This window comes from Hyla sarda, chromosome 7, assembly GCF_029499605.1.
Source record: "Hyla sarda isolate aHylSar1 chromosome 7, aHylSar1.hap1, whole genome shotgun sequence".
NCBI lineage: Eukaryota > Metazoa > Chordata > Amphibia > Anura > Hylidae > Hyla > Hyla sarda.
In genome coordinates, this window is record NC_079195.1 from 12401426 (window position 1) to 12423709 (window position 22284).

The 22284-nt window shown below is 48.0% G+C and overlaps 1 protein-coding gene across 1 annotated transcript in view; it reads right to left on the minus strand.

Moving 5' to 3' along the window:
• FHIP2A (FHF complex subunit HOOK interacting protein 2A) overlaps positions 1-22284 on the minus strand; it is a 64779-nt gene that overhangs the window by 23874 nt on the left and 18621 nt on the right. The window contains exons 3-10 of the mRNA XM_056530898.1: positions 19731-19900; positions 18046-18150; positions 11929-12051; positions 10394-10663; positions 10107-10303; positions 8251-8365; positions 6917-6993; positions 6537-6729 (exon numbers count right to left, since the gene is read on the minus strand). Of these exons, the coding sequence (XP_056386873.1) occupies positions 6537-6729; positions 6917-6993; positions 8251-8365; positions 10107-10303; positions 10394-10663; positions 11929-12051; positions 18046-18150; positions 19731-19900 (1250 nt within the window). The remainder of the gene's footprint in view (positions 1-6536; positions 6730-6916; positions 6994-8250; positions 8366-10106; positions 10304-10393; positions 10664-11928; positions 12052-18045; positions 18151-19730; positions 19901-22284) is intronic.

The following is a 22284-nucleotide window of genomic DNA, read 5'->3' on the forward strand; positions in this document are numbered from 1 at the left end:
AGGCATACAAAAAAGAAGTCGGCCCCTCCCATCAGGGTATATACCCCACCTACTGCCTTAGAGACACTCAGTTTTAGCTTCGTGTCATAGGAGGCAACACGGGCCTGGATTGCTCCAGGCCTGGTCTATTTATTATTTTTTAGAGTTAAGAGTTTAGCATTCTTTCTTCTTTTTTCTAGGTAGGGGCGACAGGAGAATGGCGCTGCCTGTTTCCCGTAAAATGTAGAAACAGACATACGACTGGGAATTGCACTTAAAAAGTTCTTTATCTCAATATTCATTCATATACAAACTTGCAACGAGATATACAGAACATAATCACCCAGTGCTCAATGAACTGTTCAGAGATCAATCCACTCGGTGTCTTCAGAACTCTCCATCCGAGACTTGCTGCTTGTTGGACGTTATGTTCCTGGCCATGTGGATGCTAATTCTGAGGGGGTGTGGAAAAGCTCGCCAACATGCGAGCTGCTGGACGTTTCATATTCGGCATTAGAGATGAGCGAACTTACAGTAAATTCGATTCGTCACGAACTTCTCGGCTTGGCGGTTGCTGACTTTTCCTGCATAAATTAGTTCAGCTTTCCGGTGCTCCGGTGGGCTGGAAAAGGTGGATACAGTCCTAGGAAAGAGTCTCCTAGGACTGTATCCACCTTTTCCAGCCCACGGGAGCACCTGAAAGCTTAACTAATTTATGCAGGAAAAGTCATCAACTGCTGAGCCGAGAAGTTTGTGACGAATCGAATTTACTGTAAGTTCGCTCATCTCTATTCGGCATATTGGGGGCGGCATATTCGGCCGGGAGCCAGGCCGCTACTTTAGCCCGCGGCTTTGGCCTGGTCCCGGCCGAGTGTAGCTTCGCCCCGTGGCCGGCCTCTGCTATTATTCTCCGGCAGCCGTTCCCTCGGAGGGCGACGACTGCCGGCTCCACTGTCGGGGCGAAGTGTTCGGCCGGGAGCCAGGCCGAAGCCGCGAGCTAAATTAGCGGCCTGGCTCCTGGCCGAACACTTCGCCCCGAGTGTAATTCCGCCCCGCGGGCGGCGGTCTTGGCTAAATTCGCTACGGCAGCCGTCCCAGTTCATGGGTTTTTTATCCTGACTCATCTCCTGAAAACAGGCGCCGCTCGTGCTCCAGATCCCCCGCTCCTAGGCAGCGTTCCCGGTCACGCGACCGCTCTCCTAGGGGCCGTTCCCCGAACCGCCATTCTAGATCCCGGTCACCTAGATCGGGAGCCTCCACTAACCGTTCCCGATCTCCGGGTGAATTGGCAGACTCTGACCCTCATTCGGATTCTGAAGAGCTGCCCTCCATGTCTGACTTGGTGGACGGCCTGGTGTCTTCAGTCAGGGACACTTTCCATCTACAGGACCCTGGACCTTTGGACCCTGCTTCTGAAGTTTCTTTTGCCCGTACTCCCCGTTCTCCAAAGTTTTTCCATCCTCTTAAGGAGTTTGATGTACTTCTGGAGACCACGCTTACAAGGCACTAAACGGTTAAAGACTTTGTGTCCATTCCCTCAGGACCTTATCTCTAAATGGACTGTTCCACCATCTGTGGACCCCCCAGTCTCCTGTTTATCCAAATCCACCACTCTACCATTGTCGGATGCCGCTTCCTTTAAGGATCCCGCAGACAAGCGGGTCGAGAATTTGGCCAAATACGCATTTGAAGCGGTGGGATCCTCCCTGCTCCCAGCCTTCTCTTCAACCTGGGTCGCGAAGGCTTTAGCGGTGTGGGCTTCTCATCTTCGTCAAGGGCTGTTGTCCGGGGCCTCCCCGGGTGATCTGGCTGAGATTGCTCGTCAGGTGTCGGACGCAGGCGAATATTTATGCCAGGTTTCGTTGGAGTCTGCTCGCTGTGCGGCTGTCGCGTCTGGCAATCTAGTCGCCATTCGTCGTTCCATGTGGATAAAAGCTTGGAACGCTGATTCGGCTTCCAAGAAATCTCTGACGGCAATGGCCTTTACTGGCGGACGCCTTTTTGGGAAACGGCTAGACGACATCATTTCAGAGGCTACGGGCGGTAAAAGTTCTTTGCTTCCCCAGAACAAAGTTCGCCGCACTGCGGCTCGTGTGGGGTTTCGTAAGTCAACCTCCTTTCGGTTCTTTCGTTCCCTGGGTCAAGTGCGCCAGGAGAAAACCTTCCTCGACCTGAAGGGGCGCCCCCACCTGGGACTCCGTCTTGGGTGGGCGGTCGCTTACTTTTTCGGAACGTCTGGTTGGCACAAGTCCAGGACTCTTGGGTTCGGGACGTCATCTCCGACGATTACCGTATCGAGTTTGCTTCTTTTCCCCGGGATCGTTTTTTTCGGTCCCGGCCTCCTCGCTCACCTACTTTGGCCGCGGGTTTTCATTCTGCCATTCGCACTCTGCTGCAACAGGATGTCATTGTGCCCGTTCCACATCAAGACCGTTTCAGGGGTTTCTATTCAAACCTCTTCGTTGTGCCCAAGAAGGAGGGTTCAGTCCGTCCGATTTTAGACCTGAAACTCCTCAACCAACATCTTCGGCTTCGCCACTTCTGTATGGAGTCGCTACGGTTGATCGTGACATCCATGGATCAGGGCGAATTCCTGTCTTCAGTGGACATTCGGGATGCGCATCTACACATTCCGATTTTTCCTACTCATCAATGTTTCCTTCGCTTTGCCGTTCCGCAGGGTCACTTTCAATTTGTGGCTCTGCCCTTCGGTCTGGCCACAGCCCCCCGGGTTTTTTTTTTTACCAAAGTCCTGGCGGCTGTCATGGCCATTCTCAGGTCCCGGAGGGTGTCTGTCCTTCCTTACCTGGACGACCTGCTTATCAAGGCCCTGTCCCGGATCCAGAACGAGGAGAGTCTCCACATCACCCTGCTGACTCTGACCAGCTTCGGGTGGCTGATCAACGAGGAGAAATCCAACCTTTCTCCCTCCCGGTCTCTAGTCTTTCTGGGCCTCCGGTTCGATACCGGGAGTGCCCTACTGTCCAGCGTTCGTCACTAGAGGCGCCCGCATCCAGTGTCCATTCGTACATGCATGGCAGTGCTGGGCAGAAGGGTGGCGGCCATAACAGCGGTTCGGTTTGCACAGTTCCGTTGCCGTCCGCTTCAGTGGACTGTTCTGTCCCTGTGGGACGGATCCCCCCTGTCCTTGGATCACCGGATCTGTCTGCCCACCTCGGCTCGCCAGTCTCTTCTTTGGTGGCTCTACTCTCCCCTCCTTCAGAGCGGCCGCTCGTTTCTACCGTTGCACTGGCTGGTTCTGCGAGCCTCGGTTGGGGGGGGGCGTTCTCCTGTACAGGACGGTCCAGGGCCGATGGTCACCTCGGGAAGCCAGGCTTCATATCAATGTCCTGGAGATCCAGGCGATATTCCTCTGTCTCCGGCACTGGGAGTCTCTTCTTCGGGATCGCCCGGTTCGCATTCAGTCGGACAACGCCACGGGGGCACTCGCAGCAGTGCCGCCATGGCGTCAAAAATCTTGACCTGGGCGGAACGCATGGTTCTCTCCATATCAGCGATCCACATCCCGGGGGTGGAAAACTGGGAAGCGGACTTAATAAGTCGCTCCTCTCCCGATCCCGGGGAGTGGTCCCTTCACCCAGAGGAATTCGAGTCCATTTGCCGTCGTTGAGGGGTTCCGGACATGGACCTCTTTGCGTCCCGCTTAAACCGGCAGGTTCCAAGCTTCGTGGCAAAGTCCAGAGATCCTCTGGCGCTGGCCGCGGACGCCCTCGTCATCCCCTGGTCTCGGTTCACTCTTCCGTACCTGTTTCCGCCAATTCCCCTCCTTCCCCAAGTGCTCAGGAAACTCAAGGCGGAAGGCGTATCGGCCATCCTAGTGGCTCCGGATTGGCCCCGCCGATCTTGGTACGCCGACGTGGTTCGGCTCATGGCGGACGTTCCCTTTCGGCTGCCAGATCACCTCGATCTTCTTTCTCAGGGTTCTCTTTGCCACCCCAATTCACAGCCGCTGCGTTTGACGGCGTGGCAGTTGAAACAGCGGTATTGAAGGCTCGCGGTTTCTCACCTGGGGTTATTCGCACTATGCTCAGGGCACCTAAGCCATCCTCGGCGAGGATCTACCATAGGACTTGGCGGGCTTATTTTCGGTGGTGTGAGGCCCGCTCTCTTTCTCCGGTTCGTTTTTCTCTACCGAACCTTCTGGCGTTTCTGCAGTCGGGTCTTGAATCGCACCTGGCTCTTAGTTCTCTCAAGGGTCAAGTGTCGGCGCTGTCTATTCTTTTTCAGCTGCCTCTAGCTTCCGACTCATCGGTTCACACTTTCCTCCAGGGAGTAGCTCACAAGATTCCTCCCTACAGGTCTCCTACTCCCCCTTGGGACTTGAATTTGGTCCTGAGTGCCTTGCAATCCGTTCCGTTCGAGCCTATCCACGATATTTCTCTTTGTTTCCTTTCTTGGAAGGTCGCCTATTTGATAGCGGTGACCTCGATCCGTCGGGTATCGGAATTGGCAGCTCTTTCTTGTCAACCTCCCTTCCTGATTCTTTATCAAGACAAGGCGGTACTTCGGCCAGTTCCTTCTTTTCAAACGAAGGTGGTTTCGTCCTTTCATCTGAACGAAGATATCGTTCTTCCTTCCTTCTGCCCTGCTCCGTCTCATCCTAAGGAGTGTTCTCTCCACAATTTGGATGTGGTCCGAGCCTTACGAGTTTACCTCAAGGCCACCTCTTCTTTCCGGCGGTCGGAGTCGCTGTTTGTCCTTCCGGAGGGCCGACACAAAGGTTTGCCGGCTTCTAAGGCCACCATCTCCAGGTGGATCTGGTCCGCCATTTCTGAAGCATATCGTTCCAAGGGGAAGGATCCTCCCTTTCGGGTTACAGCTCACTCCACTCGCTCTGTGGGGGCCTCTTGGGCTGTCTTTAACAGGGCTTCGGCCCTACAGGTGTGTAAGGCGGCTACTTGGTCTTCGGTGCACACGTTCACCAAGTTTTACCAAGTGCACACTTCTGCATCCGCCGACGCCTCTTTGGGGCATAAGGTTTTGCAGGCAGCGGTGGCTCTGCCGTCCGCTTGATTCTGGGTTACATGGTTCCCACCCCGGGGACTGCTTTGGTATGTCCCACGGTTCCCGTGTCCCCCAATGGAGCTGAATGAGAAAAGGAGATTTTTTACACTTAACGTAAAATCTTTTTCTCAGTGGCTCCATTGGGGGACACAGCTCCCACCCTGTATTGTTAGTTGTGGTCCGAGAGTGGTCGCCTGTCAGTCTGTTGGTTCGTTGTTTTGAGGACTCTGTATTTTTTCCCTCAGGACTCTGCATTTTTTCGGTTCTTCCTATTGCTTTGGGACTAAAACTGAGTGTCTCTAAGGCAGTAGGTGGGGTATATACCCTGCTGGGAGGGGCAGACTTCTTTTTTGTATGCCTAGTGTCAGCAAGATATGCCCACGGTTCCTCTGTCCCCCAATGGAGCCTCTGAGAAAAAGATTTTACGGTAAGTGTAAAAAATCTCCTTTTTTTAAACTTTTGGCAGTTCCACGGTATATAACGGCATTTCCTAGCTCCCCCCCCCCCCATATTAACTGTCAGCCCACATCCCCATCGGGGTAAATACTCACATATCACCCGCATGCGCTGCCCTCCTCGTCCTTTTTGTTGCGGCTGCTGGCACTCTATACTGTGCGGTATCCCTATTCCCTATGCCCAGGATGAAAAAGGTAAACAAAATAAACTTTAAACGCACCTACGTCTGCCTTACGCTGGGGACGGGAACGTCGGAGAACTGTCAACCTATCACCGGTCGCAGCAATGTTCCGCCTCCGCCGGTGATAGGCTGAGCCCACTGTCATGTAAGAAGCCGGCTTCTTACATGACAGTGGGCTCAGCCTATCACTGGCCGAGGTGGAACATCGCTGCGGCCGGTGATAGGCTGACAGCTGTCCGACGTTCCCGTCCCCAGGAAACAAGTGAGGCCGGTACCGGACCAACGGGAGGGGAGTTAAAGTTTATTTTGTTTATTTTTTGCAGCCAGAGCATAGGGATACCACACAGTATAGAGCAGTGGTCTCCAACCTGCCGACCTCCAGATGTTGCAAAACTACAACTCCCAGCATGCCAGGACAGCCAACGGCTGTCCGGGCATGCTGAGAGTTGTAGTTTTGCATCAACTGGAGGTCTGCAGGTTGGAGACCACTGGTATAGAGCGTCGGTGCTGGCGGACGCAACAAACAGGACGAGGAGGGCAGCGCATGCGGGTGACATGTGAGTAGTACCCTGATGGGGACAGCGCTGGGCTAATAATTAATTGGGGGGGGGGCAGAACAGCGTTCACAGATCACATAGAATTAGTTCCCAGATGTGGGGACAGCGCAGCGCTGGGCTGATTCATTCATTCCCGAGGGGGAGGGGCCCTACCGTTATTGCGGTATGGGTTAAAATTCATATCGTGCAGCACAAAAATGTTGGTATTCAGTTTCAACCGGTATACCGCCCAGCCCTACCCGAAGATATTTTATTATCATCCTTAGCCCAAAGGTGTTATCCATGAGACCTACAGAACGATCACCTAAAGAAGCGGAGAAGGTAGAGGCGGGCCGTACCTCGTCTGATATGTGGTTGCAATGTTCTATAAGGCGATGGCGTAACGGGAACCTCTGAATGTCGCTGAGGGTCTCTGGCTCCCGCTGCTCTCCGAGAAGGAAGAACACAATCTCCTCCATCAGGGCTTCGGATGTGACCTGCCGCACCATTCTATGAAGGAGGGAGGTGGCTGTCAGGATTCCGATCTCGGAACTGAAAAAGTGGAAGAGACAAGAATCCAACAGAAGGATTTAAGAATGTGACATAAAGGCAAGAAAGATGCACTTATTAAAGGGGTACTCCCGTGAAAAACATTTTATTTATTTATTTTTTTTTAAATCAACTGGTGCAGGAAAGTTAAACAGATTTGTAAATCACTTCTATTAAAAAAGACACTTACGTCTGCATGAGCTGCGGCTCCATCACATTCACCAGGAACCTCTCCCGCACTGACCGAGCCATAGTGGTTGCTGCCATCTTAAAAGAAATAAACACTTAAAAATTACCCATTTTATATTATAGTAATATATAGTCTTATTGATCACATATCTAATTATCTTTTTATTTTATTTATTTTTTAAATATTTTTCTTGTGTGTGTGTGTATAATGATGGGTTCACACTGTGTTTGTATGTTAAAGGGGTACTCCGCTGCTAAGTGTTTGGAACAAACTGTTCCGAACGCTGGAGCTGGGAGCTCGTGACGTCCTAACCCCGCCCCCTCATGAAGTCACACCCCGCCCCCTCAATGCAAGTCTATGGGAGGGGGCGTGATGGCTGTCACGCCCCCTCCCATAGACTTGCATTGAGGGGGTGGGGCGTGACATCATAAGGGGGGCTATGACATCACAAGCTCCTGGCGCCGCCTCCAGCGCTTGTAACGGTTTGATCCAAACGCTGAGCAGCGGAGTACCCCTTTAACATACGTTGTACACTATTGAAAAGGATAAAAATGTATACAATAGGGTAGGGTCACGTGTCCGACCTATGATGTGGATTTATTTTCTCTTTTTTTTTTTTGTACTCTATTTCTACTACTATAATGAATCTAAAAATTTTAACTAGGGATCGACCGATATCGATTTTTTAGGGCCGATACCGAAAATCTGTGGAGGTTGGGGCCGATAGGCGCCCGCCCCCCGCGACACCGCTGCAGATCATTGATTTACAGCGGGCGCTTTAAATCAATGAACTGCAGTGGCTTTTGCGGTGCCATAGACCACCGCCGTCACCCGCTTCTCTCCCCCTTGCCTGTCCGGGGGTCATCCTGAGTCCTATCACCGCCACCGCGCCCCCCACCGCCGCACCGCGCCCCCCCATCCCCTGTTTTATAATTACCTGTTCCTGGGGCCCGTGGTCCACTCTACATCTTGCTCCGGCGGCGTCCTCCTGAGCTATCACTGTGTGCACTGACGGTGACGTTGCATTGAGGACGTCACTCGTCAGTGCGCACAGCGTAACGCAGGACGCAGCAGGAGCCAGAAGTAGCGTGGACCCTGGCCCCCGGGAACAGGTAATTATAAAACTGGGGATGGGGGAGGCAATGGGGCCGGGGTGGTGCGGTGGGTGGTGCGGTGCGGTGGGTGGTGCGGCGCGATGCGGTGGGGGCGGTGCATTATCGGCAAGGTAATTGCCGATACAGATATCGCCCAAAATAGTGAATAATGGCCGATAATATCGGCCAAACCCATAATCGGTCGATCCCTAATTATAACTAAATGATTAAGCATCTCACCCTGTGCGCTTCTTTAATGAGCTGATCACAATAATCAAACCAGGACAGAAAAGAGATCAGAGCCCTTTTCCCGGGGAAGGCCGAGGCGTCCTCCTTAACATTGTATAAATCCAACCTGCACAGAACAAAGGGCGCAAATTCAGTTCATTATTTCACGTTAATGCATTTCCAACAAAACTAAAGCATTATTCAATCGAGAGAATACAGAAATGAGATGAAAGGTCTGGACTAAAGAGGAGCGAATATACAGTACGAATCACCAATGCAAAGTTCCAAGCATCTGAGGTCGATTAGATTTGTCTACAAAATGTAGTTCCACTTCCCAAGGGTTCTGGTTCCCTGGAAGTAATATAAGACTCTTGTACAAGACTTCTTCAGTAATTGTAAAAGCCCTTGGAAAGCAGAACCACTTTTTCGAGACAGAACAAACAGGCCGCCGATGCTCGAGATTTGGCTTTAACCCTTTAAGGACACAGCCCTTTTTCACCTTAAGGACTGAGCCCTTTTTCGCAATTCTGACCACCGTCGCTTTACGAATTAATAACTCGAAAATGCTTTTACCGAATATTCTGATTCTGAGACAGTTTTTTCGTGACATATTCTACTTTATTTTGGTGGTAAATTTTCGGCGTTACTTGCATCCTTTTTTGGTGAAAAATCCCAAAATTTCATGAAAATTTTGAAAATTTCGCATTTTTCGAACTTTGAAGCTCTCTGCTTGTAAGGAAAATGGATATTCCCGATAAATTTTATTTTTATTCACAAATACAATATGTCCACTTTATGTTGGCATCATAAAATGGACATATTTTTGCTTTTTGAAAAAAATTAGAGGGCTTCAAAGTAGAGCAGCAATTTTCAAAAATGTCATGAAAATTGCTAAATCTGAAGGGACAGATATTAAAGAACTGGAACTCCCAGCATGCCTGGGCAGTCTTGGCATGCTGAGAGTTGTACTTTGGCAACATCTGGAGGGCTACCGTTTGGGCACCACTTTAACAGTGGTCTCCAAACTGTGACCCTCCAGATGTTGCAAAACTACAACTCGCTGCATGCCCAGACAGCCTTTGGCTATCTGGGCATGCTGGGAGTTGCAGTCTGGCCTTCCTAGTGGTTGTCACAGTAAAGATCACTTTACTGCCACTTTCATCCCCAGATTTGTAAATGACTTCTATTAAAAAATCTTAATCCTTCCAGTACTTTAGGGGCTGTATACTACAGAGGAAATGCTTTTCTTTTTGGTTTTCTCTTCTGTCACGACCACAGTGACCTCTGCTGTCCATTTTAGGAACTGTCCAGAGCAGGAGAAAATCCCCATAGCAAACATATGCTGCTCTGAACAGTTCCTAAAATGGACAGCAGAGGTCAGCAGAGGGCACTGTGGTCGTGACATAAGAGAAATCCAAAAAGAAAAGCATTTCCTCTGCAGTATACAGACGCTAATAAGTACTGGAAGGATTAAGATTTTTTTTAATAGAAGTAATTTACAAATCTGTTTCTTTCTGGCACCAGTTGATTTAAAAATACGTTTTCCACGGGAGTACCCCTTTAAACGAATGCCGGGTGCAGCAGGGAGAGCGTGGGGGTCCCCAGCAGCGGGATCTCCGCGATCAGACATCTTATCCCCTATTCTTTGGATTGGGGATAAGATGTCTAGGGGTGGAGTACCCCTTTAAAAATTCATACCGTACATTCATTCATTCAACTGGCCAACTCAACAGCAGGGACCACCACCTTCTAATAGGTTATATAGGTTTGGTGCTAAACAATAACTGGGTGCTAAATAAATTTTTATCATGCACTGAGAGACATCTAAGGACATTTGGAAGTATTTCCAGAAAAGAAAAGGTTCTTACCCCCAGTTGATCCCCTCTACAGTTTCGATGTCTAGGGGGTCGATGGACTGTGGAAGAGCGCGGTAGAGGGAGGTCAGCCGGTCAGTCAGCAGCTCGCACAGGGCAGTGTTCTGCATAAGGCACTTGGCAGCCGCTGGCTCCGGCAAACTCACCAGCAACATTAACCCTTCACAGGCTTTGACTGCTATCCGGCCATCCTGGAAGAGATAACACAAGGAGTTTACATGCTGAATTCCGTCCCATCCGCAGCACGGCCAGATCTACAGAAATCACAAGGCAAAACTCACCGGGCTCTTTGTCAGGTTTAATAAAGAATTGACCAGATTATAGTCTTGTAGGATGTGATTAGAGGACGGCCCGGGGGGTGCGCAGGCTTCAGGCTTATCTGTGGGGGCAGTATTAGGGAGGACAGGATTCGCCTGCATCGCCCCATTGCTGGCTGCCCCTGGAGGCTGAGCCTGCCCCGTGTCATTAGCCACAAACTCCTCTGTGCTGCCCCCAGAAACTGCCCCCAGGTTATTGGACGATCCAGCACAATCAAAGGTCTTCAGTTTGCTCTAAAAAGATAAAGAAAGCAGAAATTAAAAGAACAGAACTGATCTCGGATCTATGTGCAGCAATAGCAATGACCAGGAGACCCCTTATGTAAGGATTCCCAATATATGACTAATGTGCCTTCATTAGTCATATATTGATTTTATGCAGTTGTAGTGGTATGAAATGTTTGGAGGACAAAAAAAATAAAATACATTTTGTGTTACTCACCTATAAAATATTTTTTTGGGGAGGGGACACAAAACATGGGATATGGGCTGGTGCCACCAAGCAAGGCCAATACCTATCCCAGTGTTTCCCAACCAGGGTGTCTCCAGCTGTTGCAAAACTACAACTCCCAGCATGCCCGGAAAGCCGTTGGCTTGACATTTATGTTGCTTTATAATTCCTTATTTTCAGCCAATGTTCCTCTTGTTCAGCATTTATTTGTACTTTATATTCCAGTCTGGCAGCGTTTCTCTTGTGCATTGTGTTTCACATATGTACTTACCTGTTCATCTATTATTATTTAGGTCACTTTTGTATTTACCTGATCTCTAACACTCAGTTTAACCATTTATGTGCTATACTCCCCTCTATTTCTTCAGTATGTGTACCCTGTTTTAACCAATATTTGTTCAGTATTGTTTTTGTATGTTTTTTATAACATGTTTTTAAAGGGATTATCCAGGATAAAACTTTTTTATATATATATATATATATATATATATATATATATATATATATATATACATATATATATATATATATATATATATATATATATATAATCAACTGGCTCCAGAAAGTTAAACAGATTTGTAAATTACTTCTATTAAAAAATCTTGATCCTTTCAGTACTTATGAGCTTCTGAAGTTGAGTTGTTCTTTTCTGTCTAAGTGCTCTCTGATGACACGTGTCTTGGGAACCGCCCAGTTTAGAAGAGGTTTGCTATGGGGATTTTCTTCTAAACTGGGCGCTTCCCGAGACAGGTGTCATCAGAGAGCACTTAGACAGAAAAGAACAACCTTAACTTCAGAAGCTCATAAGTACTGAAAGGATTAAGATTTTTTAATAGAAGTAATTTACAAATCTGTTTAACTTTCTGGAGCCAGTTGATATATAAAAAAAAAATGTTTTTTCCTGGATAACCCCTTTAATAAAGATTATTATTACCGTTACCATATATGGCCTCATTGTTTGGTGAGAGTATTGTTAGTGGCCTATGGTTATCTACTATACAGTGCCCAATTTTTTTTTTGCTGATAACTCTACTACACAACTTACCTCTAGAAAAAAGTTGACAAGATACGGATCTTGTTTCAGTTTGGCGCACACGATACACAAGAACTGGATTTCTTCGTTCTCGGTTGGATTCGCTAGGACTTCTCCGCACAGTCTGATAAGTTTCTGTTGCAAAGGCAAAATAATAAAGACATCTGTACACGGGATTCACCGTATGCATCTACTCTGTGCTAAGGCCAAATCTCCTACTGCAGCAATCTCCGAATTGTGGACCCCCAGCTGTTGCAAAACTACAGCTACCAGCATGCCCGGACAGCCAACGGCTGTCCGGGCATGCTGTGAGCTGTAGTTTTGCAACAGCTGGGGGGTCCACAATTCGGAGACCACTGTCCTAGAGACACAAGTTTTTATTTAATTATTTATTTTATTTTTTTAAAATGTTTTATTGATTTTTAACATATACACAAAAACACACAAGAAAGGGATAACAAAAATGCAGCAAAACCAAACGAAAAAGGGAAAAGAACAGAAGGAGAGAGAAGGGTTAATAATCTATTCCTTATCAAGGTTATTAATTATTTTAATAGTTTATTAGGTAATCAAATGATTCACTTGTCCAGTCTCTTGCGGTTTTGGGTTTTGCCCCTTCTATCATTATTTTTCCCTCTCCCCCAAAGAACAGAACGTATTCAAATTTTCCTATAATGGCTTAACCTCAAGCCATTTACCCCAAGCAGAGTAGAAATAATTTAAAAAGGAGATTTTTTTTTTTTACACTTACCGTAAAATCTTTTTCTCAGAAGCTCCATTGGGGGACACAGGAACCGTGGGTATATCTTGCTGCCACTAGGCACAACAAAAAAAAAAAAAAAGGGTCGGCTCCTCCCAGCAGGGTATATCCCACCTACTCATTCAGCTCCATTGGGGGACACAGGAACCGTGGGACATACCAAAGCAGTCCCCGGGGCGGGAAAAATAATGCAACCCGGAATCAAGCGGACGACAGAGCCACCGCTGCCTGCAAAACCTTACGCCCCAAAGAGGCGTTGGCGGATGCAGAAGTGTGCACTTGGTAGAACTTGGTGAACGTGTGCACCGAAGATCAAGTGGCCGCCTTACACACCTGTAGGGCCGAAGACCTGTTAAAGACCGCCCAAGAGGCCCCCACAGAGCGAGTGGAGTGAGCCGTAACCCGAAAGGGAGGATCCTTCCCCTTGGAATGACATGCTTCAGAAATGGCAGACCGGATCCACCTGGAGATGGTGGCCTTAGAAGCCGGCAAACCTTTGTGTCGGCCCTCCGGAAGGACAAACAGCGACTCCGACCGTCGCATGGAAGAGGTGGCCTTGAGGTAAACTCGCAAGGCCCGGACCAAATCCAGATTGTGGAGAGAATGCTACCTGGGATGAGACTGAGCAGGGCAGAAGGAAGGAGGAACGATATCCTCGTTCAGATGAAAGGACGAAACCACCTTCGGTTGATAAGAAGGAACTGGCCGAAGTACTGCCTTGTCTTGATGAAGAATCAGGAAGGGAGGTTGACAAGAAAGAGCTGCCAATTCAGACACCAGTCAGATCGAGGTCACAGCTACCAAAAAGGAGACTTTCCAAGAAAGGAAACAAAGAGAAATGTCGCGGATAGGCTCAAACGGAACGGACTGCAAGGCACTCAGGACCAAATTCAAGTCCCAAGGGGGAGTAGGAGACCTGTAGGGAGGACTCTCGTGAGCTACTCCCTGGAGGAAGGTGCGAACAGACGAGTTGGAAGCTAGAGGTCGCTGAAAAAAATAGACAGCGCCGATACTTGACCCTTAAGAGAACTAAGAGCCAAACGCGTTTCAAGACCCGACTGCAGAAACGCCAGAAGGTTCGGCAGAGAAAAACGAAGCGGAGAAAGAGGGCGGTCCTCACACCACTGAAAATAGGCCCGCCAAGTCCTATGATAAATCCTAGTCGAGGACGGCTTACGCGCCCTGAGCATAGTGCGAATAACCCCAGGGGAGAAACCGCAAGCCTTCAACAACGCGGTTTCAACCGCCATTCCGTCAAACGCAGCGGCTGTGAATTGGGGTGGCAAAGAGGACCCTGAGAAAGAAGATCAAGGCGATCTGGCAGCCGAAAGGGAACGTCCGCCACAAGCCGTACCACGTCTGCGTACCAAGAGCGATGGGGCCAATCCGGAGCCGCAAGGATGGCCGAGACGCCTTCTGCCTTGAGTTTCCTGAGCACCCGGGGGAGGAGAGAAAGAGGCGGAAACAGATACGGGAGAGTGAACCGAGACCAGGGGATGACGAGGGCGTCCGCGGCCAGAGCCAGAGGATCTCTGGACTTTGCCATGAAGGTTGGAACCTGCCGGTTTAAGCGGGACGCAAAGAGGTCCACGTCCGGAATCCCCCAGCGATGGCAAATGGCCTCGAACACCTCCGGGTGAAGGGACCACTCCCCGGGATTGGGAGAGGAGCGACTAATAAAGTCCGCCTCCCAGTTATCCACCCCCGGGATGTGAATCACTGATATGGCGGTTTACATACGCTACGGCCCTGGCGTTGTCCGACTGAATGCGAACTGGGCGACCCTGGAGAAGGGACTCCCAGTGACGGAGACAAAGGAAAATTGCCCGGATCTCTAGGACATTGATAGGAAGCCTGGCTTCCTGAGGGGACCACCGGCCCTGTCCCGTCCGGTCCATGAGAACACCCCCCCAACCGAGAAGGCTCGCATCCGTCGTCAGTACCAGCCAGTTCAACGGTAGAAACGAGCGGCCGTTCAGAAGGAGAGGAGAGCGGAGCCACCAAAGAAGTGACTGGCGAGTCGAGGTGGGCAGACGGATCCGGTGATCCAAGGACAGGGGGGATCCGTCCGAGATGGACAGAATGGCCCACTGAAGCGGGCGGCAACGGAACTGTGCAAACGGAACCGCCACCATGGCCACCACCATTCTGCCCAGTACGGCCATGCAGGAACGAATGGACACTGGATGATGGCGTCTGAAGTGACGAACACCGGAGATTCCACGCGTGCGCTAGCATGGGAGAGGCTGAAAAACGCCTGCCGTGCCCGCGCTGCCTCCGGATAGGCCGAACATGCCCTCCTCTTGCGTGAGCTGCACTCAATTGAGCGCGAAATTAGGGGGCGGGGCTACGTGTGGCTGGGACCAGGCCAAAGCCGCCGACTAAAGTAGCGGCATGGCCCCGGCCGGACGCCCTGAAATGCCGCCCTGAGGTATGAGAAGCCGGCAGCCGTCTCCCAACTGTGGGGACGGCTGCCGAAGAAACTTATAGCCGGACTAAAGTAGCGAGCAGGTCCCAGGTCGGACACCCGCAAATGCCGCCCAGAGGAAGGAGAAAGCCGGCAGCGGTCTCCCAAGTGTGGGGACGGCTGCCGGAAGATACAAACATGCCGCAGTAGCGGCCAGATATTGCACAGTAGAAAACAGCCGCAGGCCCCCAAAAGTGCCCCCTCCCGCAGGCCCCACTAAAAAAGGCCCCTCCAAAAGTTTTAATAAAGGGTAGTCCATCATTAACCCCTGAGGGGCCCCAGGGTGGGGATGAGGTGGGTGAGTGGGGGTGCTGGGGGGAGAAGGAGCATACTTACCTAACTATAGAGATATACTTACCTCCCTAGAAGTCTTCTCCCCAGAAGTCTTCACCAGTCTAGGCCAACTGCATCATGCCAGGCTTCAATAAACGGGGCGGCGAGAGGCAATAGGTGACCCGGACCCCAGGTACAACCAGGTGTTGGCCGGTGGTGAGGAAGGGTTAACGGACCATACTCTATGGAACCGTGCCCTTCAGTCGCATGCGGGGAAATCAGGCAGAGCCATGCTCCTGTCACCCCTACCTAGAAAAAACTAAAAAGGAGAAAAAAAATCTAAACTCTAACACTAGAAAAAAATAAAATAGACCAGGTCTGGAGAAACCCAGACCTGTGCTGCCTCCTAGGACACTAAGCTAAAACTGAGTGTCTCTAAGTCAGTAGGTGGGATATATCCTGCTGGGAGGAGCCGACCCTTTTTTGTTATGCCTAGTGTCAGCCTCCTAGTCGCCAGTATATCCTTATATGAAGGACACACCAGAGCCCGCACACCAACGCCAAGGTTTCTCAAATGGCACGGGACCTAACGCTAACCTACATGTGCGTGATAAGCAAAACCACATGTTTTTTGTTGTTGTTTAAATTTTATACTTAGAGGTGTGTAAACTCCATATGTAATGCGCCAGGAACATTTTCCAGGCAGCATGAAGGTAGCACCTGTGAGGCCATGCACCTATATTAGGCAATTTGGGTGGGGATTGCAGCTTTCCTCCCTCCTCCCATTGTATGTGTGTTTAGCCACGCTGGAGGGTACCTGGGAGGACTCTGTGATTCGACCTAATGTGGCCGTATTTGCACACTGGCCCCTGTTTTGCTTATCACGCACAGGTAGGTTAGCGTTATGTCCTGTGCTATTTGAGAAACCTTGGCGTTGGTGTGCGGGCTCTGGTGTGTCCTTCATATAAGGATACACTGGCGAATGTCTCAATTTTAACATCAGTGTTGAGGGATAGCCAATGTCATTGTATACATCTACCACAGTAGTGCACCTATATTCCTGTATTGTGCAGTTCTTAAAATGGACAGAGATGTCAGTAGAGAGCACTGTGCTCGTGATGTCAGCAGACAGCTCTGTGTTCCAAAAAGAAAATAATTTCCTCTGTAGTATTCAGCAGCTAATAAGTACTGGAAGGATTAAGATTTTTTAATAGAAGTAACTTACAAATCTGTAGCTTTCTGGCACCAGTTTATTAAAAAACAACAAAAAAAAAAACGCTTTCCACCGGAGTACCCCTTTAAACAATTAGAGTGAGTTTCGTTGATGATATGTTTTACATTGGGGAGTTCTTTAGTTTTCCACTTGCCTGCTATTTTTGATTTAGCGACAGAGAGGAAATGCACTAGTATAGTTTTAATTTATATATTTTCGTCCCTTATACCCATATGCAACAAGGCTGTTTCTTGTCCCCATTGACATGATACATTTATGGTAGTACATAGCAGTGTAAAGATCTGATCCCATAATTGTTTAAAGGGGTGCTCTGGTGGAAATCTTATTATTTTTTTTTTTTTTTTTTAAATCAACTGGTGCCAGAAAGTTAAACAGATTTGTAAATTACTTCTATTAAAAAATCGTCATCCTTCCAGTACTTTTTAGGGGATGTATACTACAGAGGAAATGCTTTTCTTTTTGGATTTCTCTTTTGTTACGAGCACATTGCTCTCTGCTGTCCATTTTAGGAATTGTCCAGAGCAGGAGAAAATCCCCATAGCAAACATATGCTGCTCTGAACAGTTCCTAAAATGGACAGCAGAGAGCACTGTGGTCATGACAGAAGAGAAATCCAAAAAGAAAAGCATTTTCTCTGTAGTATACAGACGCTAATAAGTACTGGAAGGATTAAGATTATTTTAATAGAAGTAATTTACAAATCTGTTTCTTTCTGGCACCAGATTTAAAAATAAAAGTTTTCCACTGGAGTACCCCTTTAATGGCATCACACTCCCACAATATGTGCAGAAGATGATGAAGTGACACAAGTCTTTTTTATATTGGTTAGGCTGGGTTCACACCACGTATTGTTAAATACGGTTCCCGTATACGGCTGGGAGGAGGAGGGGAGGCTTAATCGCGGCGCCCGCACTCAGCCATATTCGGGAACCGTATTTAATGTATGTCTATGAGCCGACCGGAGTGAACCTCTGCTTCGTTTTCGGCCGTATGCGGTTTCCCGACCGCAGGCAAAAATGTGGTCGACCGCGTTTTTGCCTACGGTCAGGAAACCGCATACGGCCGAAAACGAAGCAGAGGTTCACTCCGGTCGGCTCATAGACATACATTAAATACGGTTCCCGAATATGGCTGAGTGCGGGCGCCGCGATTAAGCCTCCCCTCCTCCTCCCAGCCGTATACGGGAACCGTATTTAACAAAACGTGGTGTGAACCCAGCCTTAGATATTTTTACAATCCATTTTGAGCTACATTTCATAAATGGAGGAGAGTGACCTGTAGCTCCAGGCATAAATGTGGCCTAAACCACCATATATATATATATATATATATATATATATATATATATATATACACACACATATACACATTAGATCAGGGTGGGTCTCCACTTACCTGGACGGGGCGGTGCACATTGATATGGGGGAGCAGGGGCTGCTTAATCCTTCCTAAAAGCTTTGTATAGAAAACCAGCACCTGCTGCTTCATACCTGGAGGACACTGGGAGACAGAACAACACATTGTAAACACTAACAAACACCCAAATCCTATTATGTAACCAGCTGACTAAACCAGCTCATTAATATTTATGGTGAGGAATTAAATTCACTAAACTGAACAACTTTTTTTTTTTTTAGTTATGTGTTACTATAGTTTTTTTCAATAGTTTGCACCAAGACTGACAACGCAGCAAAGAAACCCTGAAAGGAAGCGCCGTGTCCTAAAATATTTACTAAGGGTTTTCCTACAGTTTTTGTTGCAAATTGTCTCATAATGGCGCAATAGAATGCAAAGAGGCGCAAATCAATATCCAACCAAATACACTAAATAGACAAATAGATTGACAGAATGTAAAAGCAAAACTCTAATGTGTAGGGATTTTGAAAATTGTCAAATTACAATGGTCTCAGGTTACAATATTTTCGGTCTTTTTTGGACAATTGTAACTTGAAACAATACTCAACACAAAAGGACAGTCCAGATCTGTGAAACGTGTGAATGGCCGGAGGAACTGACCAATCAGAATGGACAATACATTGGTAAAACACCTGTATTACTGAAGTGTATGCACCGACAGGTGTCTGGTAGCGCCCCCTACAGTACAGGGAGGTATTACATGTTCTATACTACTATTTACCTGTATTACTGAAGTGTATGCACTGACTGGTGTCTTGTAGCGCCCCCAACAGTACAGAGAGGTATTACATGTTCTGTACTCTTTACCTGTATTGCTGAAGTGTATGCACTGACTGGTGTCTGGTAGCGCCCCCTACAGTACAGGGAGGTATTACATGTTCTGTACTCTTTACCTGTAGTACTGAAGTGTATGCACTGACTGGTGTCTGGTAGCGCCCCCTACAGTACAGGGAGGTGTTACATGTTCTGTACTACTCTTTACCTGTATTACTGAAGTGTATGCACTGACTGGTGTCTGGTAGCGCCCCCTACAGTACAGGGAGGTATTACATGTTCTGTACTCTTTACCTGTATTACTGAAGTGTATACACTGACTCGTGTCTGATAGCACCCCCTACAGTACAGGGAGGTATTACATGTTCTGTACTACTCTTTACCTGTATTACTGAAGTGTATGCACTGACTGGTGTCTGGTAGCGCCCCCTACAGTACAGGGAGGTATTACATGTTCTGTACTCTTTACCTGTATTACTGAAGAGCATGCACTGACTGGTGTCTGGTAGCGCCCCCTACAGTACAGGTAGGTATAACATGTTCTGTACTCTTTACCTGTAGTACTGAAGTGTATGCACTGACTGTTGTCTGGTAGCGCCCCCTACAGTACAGGGAGGTATTACATGTTCTGTACTCTTTACCTGTATTACTGAAGTGCATGCACTGACTGGTGTCTGGTAGCGCCCCCTACAGTACAGGTAGGTATAAAATGTTCTGTACTCTTTACCTGTAGTACTGAAGTGTATGCACTGACTGGTGTCTGGTAGCGCCCCCTACAGTACAGGGAGGTATTACATGTTACCTGTATTACTGACAGGTGCCTGGTTCAGCCCTGGCCTCAGGGTAATACATCCTCCACTATAACAGACACATAATGGAGATGGACTTACATCTGCCTTCCCCAGTGTGTACAGGGTCTCCAGAACTTTATGATGTAGTAGATATTCCATACAAGGCCCCGTCTCTCCTGACTCGCGCTCATCTTCTTCTTGCACCAGAATATCCAGCATCTGCTCCAGATGGGATGGGATGTTGGTGTCTGTCACAGGAGCTTTGTCATCTGATCCAAAGGATGACATAAAACAATAGATTATAAAAAAAAAAGGTTAATTCCTCTGTTATCTGCTACAAAACACTGAGAACCGAAGCAAAATCTATACAACCATTATTAAAGCGCAACTGTCATGAAATCCGGGTGCAATGACCTGCGCGCAGCCTTTGTACTGTGTGCAGGTGGGGGGTATAGCAATGTTTTTACCTAATATTTGGCGGCTTTCATGACCACAAAAAATGCTTTTGATCAAAGCCACTGAGGGTCGGATAGGCGAGGCGCGAGGTACGCGATGCCCAGCCGCCGCCACGCCCACCCCCTGTATGTCAGCGCTGGGACCGCTGTGTGATTGACAAACAGGTCCCAGCGCATGCGCCCTTCAGCTCATCTAATGTGCGCTCCCCCCCCCCATCTACCACCTCAGTGCGCCTGCGCAGTGCTATGTGCAGCGAGCGTGCTTCCTCTCTGCCCCTAGTATCGGGAACTGTCCTGCTTGCGCGTGCGTCTCCACCAGAGAGAAGATAATGGGCACGAGTATAATAACCAGCCAAAAAAGGTGAGCTGAAGGGCGCATGCGCTGGGACCTGTGTGTCAATCACACAGCAGTCCCAGCACCGACATACAGGGGGTGGGCGTGGCAACACTTACCTCGCGCCACGGCTATCCGACCGTCAGTGTCTTTCATCGAAATATTAAAAGGAGTTATCCAGGAAAAAACTTATTTTTACAAATCAACTGGCTCCAAAAAGTTAAACAGATTTGTAAATTACTTCTATTAAAAAAAAATCTTAATCCTTTCAGTACTTGAGCTGCTGAAGTTGAGTTGTTCTTTTCTGTCTATGTCCTCTCTGATGACACGTGTCTCGGGAACTGTCCAGAGTAGAAGCAAATCCCCATAGCAAACCTCTTCTACTCTGTGCAGTTCCCGAGACAAGCAGAGATGTCAGCAGAGAGCACTGTTGCCAGACAGAAAAGAACAACTCAACTTCAGCAGCTGATAATTATTGGAAGGATTAAGATTTTTTTTAATAGAAGTAATTTACAAATCTGTTTAACTTTCTGGAGCCACTTCATATATTTAAAAAATAAATAAATAAATAAATACATTTAACCCCTTAAGGACCAAGGACGTACCGGTACGTCCTTGGTCCTGCTCTTCTGATATAACGCGGGGTTACACAGTAACCCCGCGTCATATCATGGCGGGCCCGGCGTCATAGTGAAGCCGGGACCCGCCTCTAATAGCGCGCAGCGCCGCGCGCGGCGCCGCGCGCTATTAACCCTTTAGCCGCGCGCTCAAAGCTGAGCCGCGCGGCTAAAAGTGAAAGTTCCCGGCTAGCTCAGTCGGGCTGTTCGGGATAGCCACGGCTAATCGCGGCATCCCGAACAGCTGACAGGACAGCGGGAGGGCCCCTACCTGCCTCCTCGCTGTCCGATCGCCGAATGACTGCTCAGTGCCTGAGATCCAGGCATGAGCAGTCATCCGGCAGAATCGTTGATCACTGGTTTCTTATGAGAAACCAGTGATCAATGATGAAGATCAGTGTGTGCAGTGTTATAGGTCCCTATGGGATAACAATGATCAGTGTGTGCAGTGTTATAGGTCCCTATGGGACCTATAACACTGCAAAAAAAAAGTGAAAAAAAAAAGTGAATAAAGATCATTTAACTCCTCCCCTATTAAAAGTTTGAATCACCCCCCTTTTCCAATAAAAAAAAAAACACAGTGTAAATAAAAATAAAAATAAACATATGTGGTATCACCGCGTGCGGAAATGTCCGAATTATAAAAATATATCATTAATTAAACCCCTCGGTCAATGGCGTGCGCGCAAAAAAATTCCAAAGTCCAAAATAGTGCATTTTTGGTCACTTTTTATATCATTTAAAAATGAATAAAAAGCGATCAATGAGTCCTATCAATGCAAATGGATGGTACCGTTAAAAACTTCAGATCACGGCGCAAAAAATGAGCCCTCATACCGCCCCATACACGGAAAAATAAAAAAGTTCTAGGGGTCAGAAGATGACAATTTTAAACGTATTAATTTTCCTGCATGTAGTTATGATTTTTTCCAGAAGTCCGACAAAATCAAACCTATATAAGTAGGGTATCATTTTAATCGTATGGACCTACAGAATAATGATAAGGTGTCATTTGTACCGAAAAATGTACAACGTAGAAACGGAAGCCCCCAAAAGTTACAAAACAGCGTTTTTTTTTCAATTTTGTCGCACAATGATTTTTTTTCCCGCTTCACCATAGATTTTTGGGCAAAATGACTGACGTCATTACAAAGTAGAATTGGTGGCGCAAAAAATAAGCCATCATATGGATTTTTAGGTGTAAATTTGAAAGAGTTATGATTTTTTAAAGGCAAGGAGCAAAAAAC